General features: G+C 34.5%; 2 protein-coding genes across 2 annotated transcripts; one reads left to right on the top strand and one right to left on the bottom strand.

Moving 5' to 3' along the window:
• Positions 1-4382: 4382 nt before the first annotated feature.
• LOC100165335 lies at positions 4383-6220 on the bottom strand. Its single transcript, XM_016801916.2, has one exon. The coding sequence runs from the start codon at positions 5919-5921 to the stop codon at positions 4383-4385; it is 1539 nt and encodes a 512-aa protein (XP_016657405.1). The 5' UTR covers positions 5922-6220.
• A 6622-nt stretch (positions 6221-12842) lies between these two features.
• LOC103308404 lies at positions 12843-13988 on the top strand. The gene is made up of 2 exons (XM_008181695.1): positions 12843-13199; positions 13275-13988. The coding sequence occupies exons 1-2, from the start codon at positions 12843-12845 to the stop codon at positions 13986-13988; spliced, it is 1071 nt and encodes a 356-aa protein (XP_008179917.1).
• The last annotated feature ends 592 nt before the right edge of the window (positions 13989-14580 follow it).

Below are 14580 nucleotides of genomic sequence, written 5' to 3'. Positions count from 1 at the left end.
TATTAGTATTAAATTATGCATTTATTTTTAGTTACTAAATTTTACATTTGTATCTAAAATGTTCAACAATTAATGTTCATTTGAGTATTTGGTATTCATTAAGTGAAAATACTATAATTAGCATATGACTTGACATTACAGATAAATTATAGATGTTTAATAAGTGTTCCGTTTTATTGTGTAATAAATATTGCGTATAATTCATAATAAATTATTTTCTATAATTAATATTATCTTTGATGCTAGTAATTAATTCAAATTTTGCATTACATTCTTTACAGCCTATTACTTAAAATTGTATTTATTTTTATTTATTTATTTTAGAAACTAGAAGAAAAAAATAAACTCATGCTACAAATGGGATTTTAATTTCCTTCCAAGAAGAACCATTTGTTATTCTTATATTAACTCTGATGATGAAACGAGGTCAGATTAACCATTATCCAAAGATATTGTATTCGTGGACTCAACTAGTTCTTGTGATCCTGAAAACCATTGCATTACATTTTTACTTACTCCGTGTGCTGCTGGTGCAGCTCCTTTAGGTGTAATTATATCCAAAGGCCAAAGAGAAGCATCTTATTCGAGTGGATTTAATTTAACAAAGCAAAATATAAAAAAGCATTTGGTGGTCAATGTTTCACATCTTTATTTTTAACAGTTTACACGTACGCCGAAATCTATGCACTGAAAACAAAGAATTTTCAAATGAAAGAAATTCTATTGCTCGACTGTTTTTTAAAAATTTAATTAAAAAAACTGATTGTATCACCAAAGAATAGATTATTGTAGTCTGTAGACAATGAAGAATTTTATGTCCCAAACGAAAAAAAAAAAAATTATGTAGGTATTGTGTTGAACCAAATATTGGTGTTTGTTCATGTGAAGCAGGTATTCATGGACAATTTTGTAAACACCAATATATAATTTATAAATATTTTAATAAAATTGGAGTTAACTTTCCTACAGTAACCATAGAAGACAAATACTTAATAGCAAAACTGGCATTAGGTGAAAAAGTACCAAATAAGATATTTTATGAGGGCTTATTACCAACAGAAGTAATTCATGAACAGTCACTTGTATCAAATGACACTCATCAAGATATTGATTATGTTGATGATGCAAATAAAAAGAGTTTAACAGAAAATCCCAATTTAGAAAAACGTAATTGTTTATCCATATTAAATGAAATTACTCAACAAATGTCTAATGATATAAAAAAAAATATAGCGAATCAACTTATGAAAATGTATTAAAATTCAAAAAAAGACTGGATGAAATACATACAGAAGGGCAGTTTAATACATTTTTAGCAACTTTGGGTACATCATCATTATCTCTTAGACATAGAGATGGAGCATCAATCAAAGTACAACCGACAATAATTGGTAGGAGAAGAACAGGGATTATTAGAGGAAGTAAACGTTTGCTTGCTGGTACAATGAGGATATAAGATAAAAATATAACAATAACAATTTTAACAATAGCATATTGCCTAGCAGCATACCAGCAACAACTGATAGTAACCGTGCCAAAAAGAAGCCCAGAAATTTACAGCATAACATTAAAAGTTGTGCGACTAATGCAAAATCACATTAATTAAAGTATATTATGTATAAATATTTCTTATAATAATATTAAAATATAATATGATAAAATGATATACATATAATATATATTGTGTTAAATAAAAATAAATAATTTGATATTATATTTTTTAAGCAACATTTTAACCTTAAATTTAAGGTAAAATTTGATCATATTTAAAGTACTTTTAATGTTAATAATGTTTGAATAGTTTAACAATTAACAAGAATAATTCATTATCAGTCAATATTAATTTTAGTACTATATAGCTGTCCGTTGCTGATGCCAAAATTATTATTATTGTCGATACAGTATCTACTTTAATCACAAATTTCACTTGAGCTTTGCAACTTGTGTTTTTAGACAGTCCACTTGCCTATACTGGATAAATCTACTATATTTGAACGTACCTTGGTTACTTTGTCATTTGTTTCAATAATTAAATTGTTAAAACTTAAAAGAAGAAGGAAGATTACTAGAATTTAGTTTAAGATTCATTTTCACAAAAGTTCAAGAATAAAAGAATATTGCACAACTCATAAGCATTAATTACAGAAAATTGAACCTAAAACAGATAACACAACTTAGAAAACAAAACCTTTCTAATCATTATATTAGAGAGTTGATGTGACTAAAAATAGAAATATTTTAATTTATAGAAATATTCTATTCATTTCAAACTAACTCTGTTTGTTATTATGTTAATAAGTAAAAGTAATAAATATTTATTATAATAATATTAAAATATGAACATATTATATTAAACAATAATTAATTCCATAAACCTATAATAAAGTATTACTACTATCCATACTTAGTTTTTTTTTTTTGAGTTGGTTCTCATATTTCATTTTTATACATATTACTTATCCAAATAAATAAATATAAGTAATTGGAATACATAGGATATTTTTTAAACATCAAGGTATAGCTAATAAGTATTTTAATAAAATTGGAATTAACTTTCCTTCAGTAGTTCTTACTATTATTATAACTTAATGGGTATACATTTTGTGTAGGTGCTTAATTTGAAATAAACATTGTACAATTAATAAAACTGCAAAACTAAATCTAATTTTCAATTTTTATCATTGGCAAATTGATCAATGATATTTTCATATTATTATAAATATTTATATTTTTGTGAATGTATAATAATAAGCTAGACCCGTTAACCATTCCTCACTCATAGCTCAATCTTAACCATGTTTTCAGTAAATGTAAATGAATATTATATAATATATAATATAATAAAATATATTCAGTAAATGATAAGCACCTAAAAAAATTCCAATTAAAAACGTCAAAAATTTATTGATAATGAATAACGAATAATCAACTAGATGTAGCCAATTTAAAACATATTAAAAAACATGAACTACCTACCTTCTAATACTATTACTACTTAGTAGCGTACACATCGGTAGGGTGCTAACCCTCTTGAAATGTCTTCATTTTACAAAAAAAAAATCTCAGTTACAACAATTTCAATACACAGAGTCGATCAATTGTTGGTCATTTTTTAATAGATATAAAATAAATTGTTAAATAATATCAAAGATGTCAATCATAGCTTCAGTTTTTTGGCTGATTTAGAACATTCTAAGAATCGGCGTATGGTGTATCATCATGTATCTTTATCCATCGATTATTACCATGTTTATATTGACCTGAAGAGGCTCTATAGATGTCCAGGTTAAACACTCAATTGTTCTAAATGTAGACTAAATTTGAAGCCAACTATAATTTGTTATAACCATCAATTATATAAAAACAGTTGAGAAAAAAAATAATGTAAATTATATACTCAGATAAAACCATAACCGAACTGAAATCCTGCGTACGCTACTGCAAGTAATACTGTAACTAGCTTATACCTAATTAAGACATAATATTTATGAATATCAGCTTAGTAATTAACAAATGTATAAATAATATTTGAAGTCATTTTAAGTCAATAACGCAATAACTACCTATGAGTTATGACCTATCTATTATGTCTGACAAAGTTCATTAATTAATGCTTTTAAATCATAGTACACAGGTACCTAATAATTAATATAAAATTTGGCTACGTATAAAAAGTGTACAATCTTAAAAATATAATAAATAATAATAATATTAATAATTTTATAAAAATATTATATTATATAGGTATATACCATTTACTTAGTTAAGACGACGCCTTACCCGCATGTGTGTCTCCGTCTTACAACCATACCAAATTTTAGAGTTTTTTTAAGCTAACGACGTAAAACGTGAAATGCTGAGCGTAAATTTGGTATGTACGCGTTTGTAAGACGGAGACAATACACGCAGTTGTGGCGTCCTTAATAGTTGTATATATTTTTTCTGATTTCTAATCCTAGAAAATGTAAGCAAATTGAAATGAATTACTTTAATTAATGATACAACAACGTTTTTTGAATACCTTGTAACTTATTGTTTTTAAAAATATATTATTATCTGAAATTGAAATTTACCATTACACGAAAACCATCCAGTCAGGTACGATTTTATTATTTTAATTCCAACCAAAGTTAAATAGGTAGTAGATACGAGTTATCTACCTATTATTTTAAGTAAATTCAATTACGTTGTGTACTTGTGTGCAGTGACACACACAAGTATTTTTTGATTAAAATGAAGGTACCTATGCGTCAAACTATCAAAGATAATAACAAGTAAATACATTTAAAAAAAAATAATTTATTGTACAACTTTAAAAAAATATTAATTATTAAACATTTGATTTACAATTTAAAAAAATTAAATTGCTTCACATATCCTTGTCAGAGGGGGCACTCGTTTTCCTGTGCGTAAGCCAGGCACTCCAGGTGACCGTTATTCGTGGCCACCCTGCAAGTATTCTCGTCCCAGGGGCACCCATTATCCCGTGCGTATTTCAGGCACTCCAGGTGACCGTTAAACGCGGCGGAGCTGCAAGTATTCTCGTCCCAGGGGCACCCATTATCCCGTGCGTATTTCAGGCACTCCAGGTGACCGTTAAACGCGGCGGAGCTGCATGTATCCTCGTCCCAAGGGCACCCGTTCTCAAAGGCGTAAGCTAGGCACTGCAGGTGACCGTTCAACGCGGCGGAGTGGCATGTCTTCTTGTTCCAATGGCACTCGTTTTCCCGAGCGTATTTCAGGCACTCCAGGTGACCATTCAACGCGGCGTCTGTACACGTATTCTCGTCAAACGGACACCCGTTCTCAAAGGCGTAAGCTAGGCACTGCAGGTGACCATTCAACGCGGCGTAGCTGCACGTATGCTGGTCCCAAGGGCACCCGTTTTCCCGTGCGTAAGTGAGGCACTCAAGGTGACCGTTTAACGCGGCAATCCAGCATGTATCCTCGTCCCAAGGGCACCCGTTCTCAAAGGCATACCTTAGACATTCCAGGTGGCCATTCCACGCGGCGCTGCCGCACGTCTCCTCGTCCCAAGGGCACCCGTTCTCAAAGGCGTAAGCTAGACACTGCAGGTGACCGTTCAACGCGGCTTTCGTGCACGTCTCCTTGCCCCAATTGCACCCGTTTTCCCGTGCGTAAGCCAGGCACTCAAGGTGACCGTTCAACGCGGCGTTGCTGCACGTCTCCTCGTCAAAGGGACACCCGTTCTCAAAGGCGTAGGCTAGGCACTGCAGGTGACCGTTCAACGCGGCGTTACTGCATGTCTTCCTGCTCCAATGGCACCCGTTTTCCCGAGCGTATTTCAGGCACTCCAGGTGACCGTTCAACGCGGCGATGCTGCACGTATACTGGTCCCAAGGGCACCCGTTTTGCCGTGCGTAAGCTAGGCACTGCAGGTGACCGTTCAACGCGGCGGACCTGCATGTATCCTCGTCCCAAGGGCACCCGTTCTCAAAGGCATACCTTAGACATTCCAGGTGACCGTTCAACGCGGCGCAGCTGCATGTATCCTCGTCCCAAGGGCACCCGTTCTCAAAGGCGTACCTTAGACATTCCAGATTGCCGGCTTTCGCCGCCAGATCACACGCTTTACCTCTGAAATCGGCCAATCCAGGCACGGTGTCCCAAGGGACGCCAATCTCGTGTGCTAGTTTCAGACAATCGATGTGTCCGTTGAACGCTGCCTTCTCGCATATGTGTTTAAACATATCGTCATTGACGGCGAACCGAGACCGCCTAAACATTGTCTGCCTATCGTTGCGCTCGTCTTGGTCTTTGTCGACTTTGAATAATTCTAACAGCGACTGGCAACAATTTCGCATGTCAATGTCGGGTGAGTTCAGCAAGTCAAACCTGTTACGTTCGATGTCGTTGCACGCATTGTACGCCATTTTCACCAGGCTAGGTAGTTCGTACATTTTCTCGTTGTCCGACGACGTCCGCTCCAAACGTACAGTAGAGTGCTTTCCACGCGTATGTTAACGAACACTCGAAATGATCACTCAATACACTGCTTAAGAATAAGTACCGATAAAACGATGAACTGCCCGAGTTCACTATAACAATTAATAGAACTCACGAGTAAAAATGATTTTCAACGATAAAAATATTATTGACAATAGACGTGTGATCGCAAATACGATATAGGCAAACCAGTAAAACGTTATGAGTCTATGATGGCGCACGAATAACGACATTGAAAATCCGTGGTTCAGAGTAGGTACAATGTACAAACAAATTAAGCGGTTTTCATTGGTCGGGCGACCGCACTGCCACAAACCTATAGCGGATAACTATCGAAAAATTAGCGTTAGGAATACCAATTTTAATAAAAAAAGTATCTAATGGTTGGCGAATGTGGTCACACTGATTTTGACGGAATTAGGTTAGAAAGTATTATTTAAATGGACTATATTATTTTCTTTGAGTTAAACTAGTTAGTTTATATGCTCAAAAGCTATTTTAATTTAGTATAATATACTAAAATTCTATAACCTCAAACAACGTCTGTAGAGCAGCGTCATTAAGCGGAATCCTGATAACTAATAAGCATGACCTTCGAAATTTGATCCAACTTAGGTACATTATAAATTGCGGAGCATAAAATAAACATTTTTATTTAAGTTTCTGATATTGTATTAAGTTTTTTGATTTTCATGACGAAAAAATAAAAATTTATAAAAAGTATTATTAGTAATAAAATTATATTTTTAAATTACTAAATACAATTTCATATTACCTACCTAGTTATTTAATTATTTGATAAATAGAATATTATTTTTTATTCCTAATAAAAAATGTAAAACTGATTTACTTATTATCAGATGATGAAGCTTATTAATTTTGAAATTTAAGGCCATATTACCAAACCTTAATCTAGTTTTTTTTTGTGGGGGGGGAGGGGGGTTTGATTGCCACCCAGGAAAGGTCTCGCCCTTCTCTGACCCATCCATTCACCACAGGTATTTTAACTCCTATTTTCACTGGTGTGTTACCGTTTATATAATGGACATTATATTATAATCGTAAATACTAAATGGGATTTATATTTTTACTCGGTAATGTGGTTGTTCAAAATGTTTAAAATTAGCGGCATTCACCTGCTAGTTAGTCGGGTTTCCCACGCGAGCCGTCATTCTGTTAATTGTGTATGTGTCATGTGTGTGTCGTGTGTGTACTTTTGCATGGTCGCATTTCGTTCATTCGTTGGTACTTTGTATAAAATATATTCAACGGTGTTAATGTTGTTTGATATCACTTAAAAGTAATATGTTATTATATAATGCAGAAATACACTTATACAGTTAAAAATATTTTTTTATTTAAATCTTAATTTGAATTGTCATTTTTATTTTTTAAATTACTATCATGACTTTTTAAATATAATGTTAAAAATGTTATAATATTATGTTAAAATACCAGGGCTTGGAAGTTATAGCACTAAATTTTTAGTGCTTAAATATGCACATAAAACATTAGTATAAGCGCTATAAATAGCACTGAAAATTGGAAAATATGCTAAATAAATATAATTTTACAGATTTTTTTAAATATTATTTATGAAGTATTTGGTTTTTTAATTTAACAGATTTTTAATGTTTTTTCATAGAATATGGTGGTAGGTATCTAAGAACTAGGTTATTGGTCCGGCTCTGGATCATTTCCCGTAAACATAAAATTATAAAACCCTAAGTATTATTGTATAAATATTTATTTATTTATTTACCTTGAGAATTACATTGAATCATAATAAGTTTTTTTATATTTTCAAATTTAAATGATCTACGGTTATTTGAAAGTAATATTTTGCAAGCTAAGAACGACCTTTATACATCGAAGGAGGTCACAAATGTGTACTTAAAAAATACCAAGTCATTGGAATTCAAATCATCAGGAAGACCATTTAGATTTTCGGATGTTTCTTCACCAGATAAAATGTTTGATATTTTTATCAAAGCTGAGAGACCACGATTTTTTTCCAGTACCTGATTGAACTTTTTTGAACATCTTTTCCGTTTGGATCACATACAGTTTTAAAAGATTTTTGAATATCTTGATCTATTTTAATTGAATTTTATAATGGTACATATTTCTGTTGTAATTTTTCAATAGCCGAGGTTAATTTGACAAAGTTTGATTTAATATACGTTAAGTTGTTTTGTAATCTAGGTTTCCGTTTATTTCGGATGCGTAGCATCTTATAAAATATAACAATGTGTTTTCGTTCACATATTCGTAGGCGGCTGTTTGGTAGGTAATTTAGCTTTTCAACTATATGTGTTTATTTGTATTTATGTTAAAAACTACCCAAAAATAGAACTAAAAACCTTAAACTAGCAAAATAGTAGTAAAAACAGTAAAACTGCAAAAAAAAATAGCAAAATAAAATTTCGTGTATGACATCATAGAAGTGTGAAACATATTTGTGTCTTACTTTGGATGTTCTAGGACGAACCAAGAAAAATATGCATTTGCTAGAACTTCCGGAACTCTGGTTTAGAAATAATGCAGAAACTCACCATAACAGTGTATACATTATTATGTTATAATACTATACACTATTATATATTATTATAATACTATACACTATTACATTGTTGAGCTTACTCCTTCAAAAAATTGACTTGCCCTTTATCGCCCCCCCAGGAAAACATTCTGGTGCCGTCCCTGCGGTATGAGGCTTATTCCCCCTTCCCTTTGTGCCTCGACAGAATAGGTTGTTTAATATATAAATTATAGCGTCGAGTGTTTCCATACATACCAAACATTAATGAACCTTTGTCGATTCACGGGTAATGTTCTCTCCTTGTCCGGAGTATAATACCGTGACCGGGACCACGATTAAAGATATATGTTTCATGTTCAACAATTATTCTTTCCAGTGGTCATTTGACCAAAAAAGTTTTAGAACAAATATTCATTAGAGCTAATGTAATTTCAACAAGAGAACATTAGAACAGATGTTTTTGTAATATAAGTCTTTTGGAATGAATGAGAAATGAAGAAAAACGGTTAAACGAAGAAATAGCTAAAATTAATTACTTTAAAATTCTTTGAATAAACCTAACACAATCTTACGATAATTTATCTAGTTCAAAATTGAACGCTAAACGTAGTAATAATACAACCATAGCAAATGAACAATTTGAATTTCATCCAGCAGCAAAAGTTATATGTCTACAGACCCCGAAAAAGATGTTTAATTTTACTTTTACACCACAGGCTAAGGAAGCGTCTGGGTTCTTTAAATAAGTATTAACTCAAACATAATTAGTATATTATGACGATCCAAATGAACTAGTTACCAGATTAAATCTTTTAACATCATCACAATGTGTTGATATTACTGGTGTTAATAATGAAATCATACCTATTTTAGAAGAATTAAGTGAGACTGATTAGAGGAATATTCTAATATAATGGGGACATTAGTAAATATAGGTAGCTAATGAGCTACACCGACCAGCGAGAAAAATATTTCCTAGACGTAGAATGGTAGGTAACTAAAATATATTTAAAACCAATAAACAGTTTATTGATGACCTCTGGCAACGTTCTTATATAATGGATATGCAATTCTAAAAAAATTATGGTTTTTAATATAGGTATTTTAGTTTTTATAGAGACATACTCAAAATGTATGTGGGTTGAGTCGCCGAAAAATAAAACAGGGAAAGAATGTACAAAAGGTGTATCATTGTAATGTGTTGGCCACACTGCTGGTCTTCGGACATCAGATCATATTATCACCGATACACTGATATTATCTTTTTCCTACATTATTATATTATGATTATTATATTCTACAGTTTTTGATTGTCATTTATTATATATTTTCTCTAACCTAAATTGTTTTACAATATATTATACCTTTTTTTTTGTACTGTAGTGTGATGCATCGTGTGGGATACACGTGCTTACTAGCATTATTATAATAATTAAGTTTGTTTTACATTTACAATTCTTATTTTTATGTGTCACAAGGTTGGCATTTATTGGCACAATTATACAATAATATTTCCTACATCATTGATTATTCTTATACAGTCCATTACCCAGTCATTGCGCGAATAATCGATCCAAGAGTGGAGAGAATCACGCGTCTTCATTTGGTCCATCGACACCGGAATATACCACTAAACAATGTCAGTCAACAATGGTCAACATAATCTAGAACACTCATACCATCAAGATCCCCTTCAAACCATCGCAACGTTGAAGCGGCGACGCGGCCAGATAAAAGCTGCGCTTACCAGAGTCACCAGCTTCATCGATCGATTTACACACTCTCCAGATGCGGTAAGCGAAGCAGTCTCCAGGTTATCAGCATTACCGTCCCTACTTCAACAATTTGAAATCGTACTAACTAAAATTGAAGAAATTGATATTGAAAATGACGAGCAACACTCATTAGACCGTGACGATTTTGAAATAAAATACCATAGTACCGCAGGCAGACTCACCAGATAAGTAAAATCAACACTTCGACCAGAAATTAGTGATGCTTGTGACACTAACGCAACTTATAGAGAACAAACACCTCTCATTCAAGGATCGAGTGGTCCAATGTTGATTCGTTCACATTTACCACGGTTACCATTGGAACAGTTCGACGGTGATTATGGTAATTGGCAACGATTTTTCAACTGTTATAAATCTCGAATACATAACGAATCATCGTTGACGCACATAGACAAGTTTCATTTCCTACGATGATGTCTGTCAGGACCACCACTCGATTTGATAAATTCATAAGAGGTAAACGAGTTATGTTATGATAATGCTATGAGTGTTTTAAAGCAGAGGTATGACAGAAAGAGATTAATTACAGAATCACATATACGATCATTATTATAACTGCCAAAACTTACCAATTCAACAGCATGCGACCTGCGTAGCTTTTTACTCAAGTTCTCAACACACTTAGAAGCACTACGTGCCCTATCACGACCTGTCAAGTACTGGGACGATCTATTGGTGGGTATTGGAAGAGCAAAACTAGACACTAAAACACTAGATCAATGGGAACTGTCAATCACAGTAAACACTGAAGTCAGTATCAAACACCTTACAGAATTCCTAGAAAGTAGAGCTGGGTCTCTGGAATCCTTTGAAAGTCAAACATTAACCTACACAGGTACCAAAACACTTAAGCAAAAGAAAAGCTATAACTCCAAATCTCTTATAGCTACTCAAGCCAGTCAAGAAAAGTGTCCAGCCTGTGCAGAACCACACAAGGTCTATCGATGCAAACGGTTTAAGATAATGTCAATTCAAGACAGGTATGACACAATAAAAAAACATAAATTATGCTTCAATTGTTTTTCAGCTGAACACACAGTATATGAATGCAAAGCTTCCTTATGTCGACACTGTCATCACAAACATAACTCAATGCTTCATGGATTACCATACCAAAAAAAGCCAGTCTCAGATCTAAGTCAACCTTCCAAACCAACAGCCTCTACTGCAAATAACAACATATCATCTTCAGGTGATAATGAAATACAGCCAACAGTAGCTCTTCAAATGGCCACAACCACACTCCATAAATATTCTGTATCATCTCAAGTATTACTCTCTACTGCGATTGTCTACTTACAAGATAATAAAGGTAATCTACATTAATGTAGAGCAGTTTTAGATTGTGGATCTCACATTAACATCTTATCACAAAGAATAGCAACGTTGTTAGAGTTTCCCAGCCAACGTTGTACACTCCAAATTACTGGTGTAAATGGAGTTTCGACAAAACCTTCCAAATGCTGTCAAGTATTAATTAAGTCTCGTCATTCACAGTTCTCATCTATTATAAACTGTCAGGTTTTGCCAGTCGTCACAATGCCATTGCCAGCACTCAACTTAGATACCTCTTCCTGGTCTATACCAACATCAATTCAACAGTCACTAGCTGATCCACAATTTCATTCAACGTCCAATATTGATCTATTACTTGGGAATGAAATATTCTTTGAAGTTTTGTTAAGTGAAAATATTGCATTACAAGGAGGCTCACCATGGTTATGCAAAACATTTCTAGGCTGGATTGTAGCCGGAAAGACAAAAAGCCAACCGCTAAAAGTTAATAAAAAACCTAAACCTCATATCTCATGTTTACTTAGTGTTACAAAATGGATGTCACCACATCAATCATCCACCAGAGCTAATGAAAATGAAGCATGTGAAAGAATGTTCAAGGATACACATAAGCGTGGAGTAGATGGCAAGTTTATTGTGCATTTACCATTCACTCAAGACCCAGCAGTATTAGGAGACTCACAACATGGCCGTTCAACGCTTCCTTAGTGTGGAGAAGCGACTCATGAAAGATCCAATACTGCGTTCTAACGATGTAGACTTTACTTCTAGGTCATATGTCTAAGGTTGACAACCCAGGCACTCATACTGAAGGGTACTACTACTTGCCACACCATGCTGTGGTTAAAGAATCAAGTACAACTACTAAGGTGCGGGTAGTAATTGACGGTTCGGCCAAGTCAACCACAGGAAAATCCCTTAATGACATTCTAGCTCCAGGCCCAACCACCCAACCAGAACTGTTTGACATTTTGCTACGCTTGCGAAGCCATATAGTTGTTATCACAGCAGATGTGGCAAACATGTTTTGACAAGTCTGGGTGCACCCACAAGACCGTAATTACCAAAGAATCGTGTGGAGAGCCTCCCCAGAACATCAGTTACAGCACTACCAATTGAACACAGTTACCTATGGTACAGCATCTGCCTAATTTCTCTCCACCCGTGTGTTGCAAGAAATAGCATCATCCATAGCCTCTAAAAGTTCAACAGCTGCTCAATCAATTAAAAGCGACTTTTATATGGAGGACTACTTCAGTGGGTCAGATTCAATTGAAGAAGCACTAACACTATTCCGTGATGTATCCCAAGCACTAAATACTGGGGGCATGATGCTACGGAAATGGTGTTCAAACAATCCAGCTGTCAGACAATACATATCAGAAGTATCTGACGAACCACATTTCTCATTGGATCTAGGGAATCAGGACACAATCGGATCACTAGGATTAGTCTGGTGCCCAGAGAAGGATCAACTGACGTATAGCACATCACAGAGGGAACAAGTTGATACCAGGACTAAACGTAGCTTACTTTCATCGTTAAACAGTATATTTGACCCCCTTGGTTTTTTAGGTCCAGTTCTGATACGTGGCAAGGTGTTTCTACAAGAGCTCTGGCAAATCAAGGTTAATTGAGATGATCAGCTACCTCTGTCTATACAAAAACAGTAGGAGACCTTCATCAAGGATTTGGAAAACCTAGACCAACTATTCATTCCGCGATCAGTAAAGTATAATCCGCATGGAGAAATCCAATTGCACGGATTTTGCGATGCATCACAGATAGCGTATGGCGGATGTGTGTACTTTCGACAGCAGGTCAGTGACGAATTGTGTCATGTACAATTGCTATGCGCCAAGTCACGAGTGGCACCCACAAAAACACAAACAATACCCCGATTGGAACTGTGCGGCGCCCATCTGCTGGCTGAGCTGATATCAAGGGTAGAAAAATCGATGGGATTGTCACTACATAATACACATTGTTGGACCGACTCCACAGTTGCTCTAACTTGGATTCAAGGAGAGTCTTCACAGTGGAAAACATATGTAGTTAACCGAGTCACGCAGATCAATGAAGCTGTCAAGCAACAAAACTGGTCTCATGTAAGTACCAGCCTCAACCCAGCTGACGCTTTATCTCGTGGAGTATCAGCCACTGAGTTATTGAACTTAAGCTTGTGGTGGTCAGGACCAAAGTTCTTACAAAAACGCTTAATCAATAATAGATGTAAAGAAGAATTTCAGCTACCAGATGACAACACCTTAGAAAGAAGACCACTAAAATTCACTCTTGCTACTACAATAAACCAATTTAAATCTAGATTTTCTGTCACGGGTTGGCTCCGAAACGGCTTGACCGATTTGGCTGATTTGCCTGGTTAGGTTGTCGCAGGTAGATTGCATACCTGATAATATACTGCTGTGAATCTCGCGGAATAATGCTGGTCGAGATAGCTATACATTAAAATCACTTAAAAAGATGCTTCCACGTCATATTACACCCAAAAAGAGTTGAACAATCGGAATTTTTTTCCGGGTGACGGAAAAGTTAAGAAAAGTTCTTAACAGTTTTACACTACTCTGCACACAATTCAATTAATCTTCATATTATATAAAAAAAAAAAACGTTGCAAGATAGATAGACAGGATTTGTGAGGTCACGAAACAGCCCGACAATTTGCAAACAACTATCCACGGGGGCGGAGCACGCGGATGACGGCTAGTATAAAGCATATAACTAAGAACAACGTCCGTTATCCCAGCACTGCCAAGTTTTAAACTGAATATCAAAATTATCCAGTATTATGTACTTTATTTTGTACAATTTTGTACAACCAAACTAAAATTGTGTACAACTTGCCTAACACGAGAAAACGCGATTTCCCCCGGACCGTACCAGGTAAAAGTATCGATACATACTTTCGATATCCCATCCCTACAGTTACAACACTATGACGTAATCATATTTTTGTAG

The sequence above is a fragment of the Acyrthosiphon pisum genome, chromosome A3 (assembly GCF_005508785.2).
Source record: "Acyrthosiphon pisum isolate AL4f chromosome A3, pea_aphid_22Mar2018_4r6ur, whole genome shotgun sequence".
In the NCBI taxonomy this organism is placed as follows: Eukaryota; Metazoa; Arthropoda; class Insecta; order Hemiptera; family Aphididae; genus Acyrthosiphon; species Acyrthosiphon pisum.
The sequence above is the reverse complement of the archived record's forward strand: the minus strand, read 5'-3'. Positions and strand labels throughout refer to the sequence as shown.

Excerpts from the sequence above, each read along its gene's own strand:
- LOC100165335 (XM_016801916.2), bottom strand. The coding sequence starts at position 5,921 with ATGTACGAACTACCTAGCCTGGTGAAAATGGCGTACAATGCGTGCAAC.
- LOC103308404 (XM_008181695.1), top strand. The coding sequence starts at position 12,843 with ATGGAGGACTACTTCAGTGGGTCAGATTCAATTGAAGAAGCACTAACA. Across the intron at positions 13,200-13,274 it reads CAGTTCTGATACGTGGCAAG|GAGACCTTCATCAAGGATTT; the intron begins GTGTTTCTACAA and ends CAAAAACAGTAG.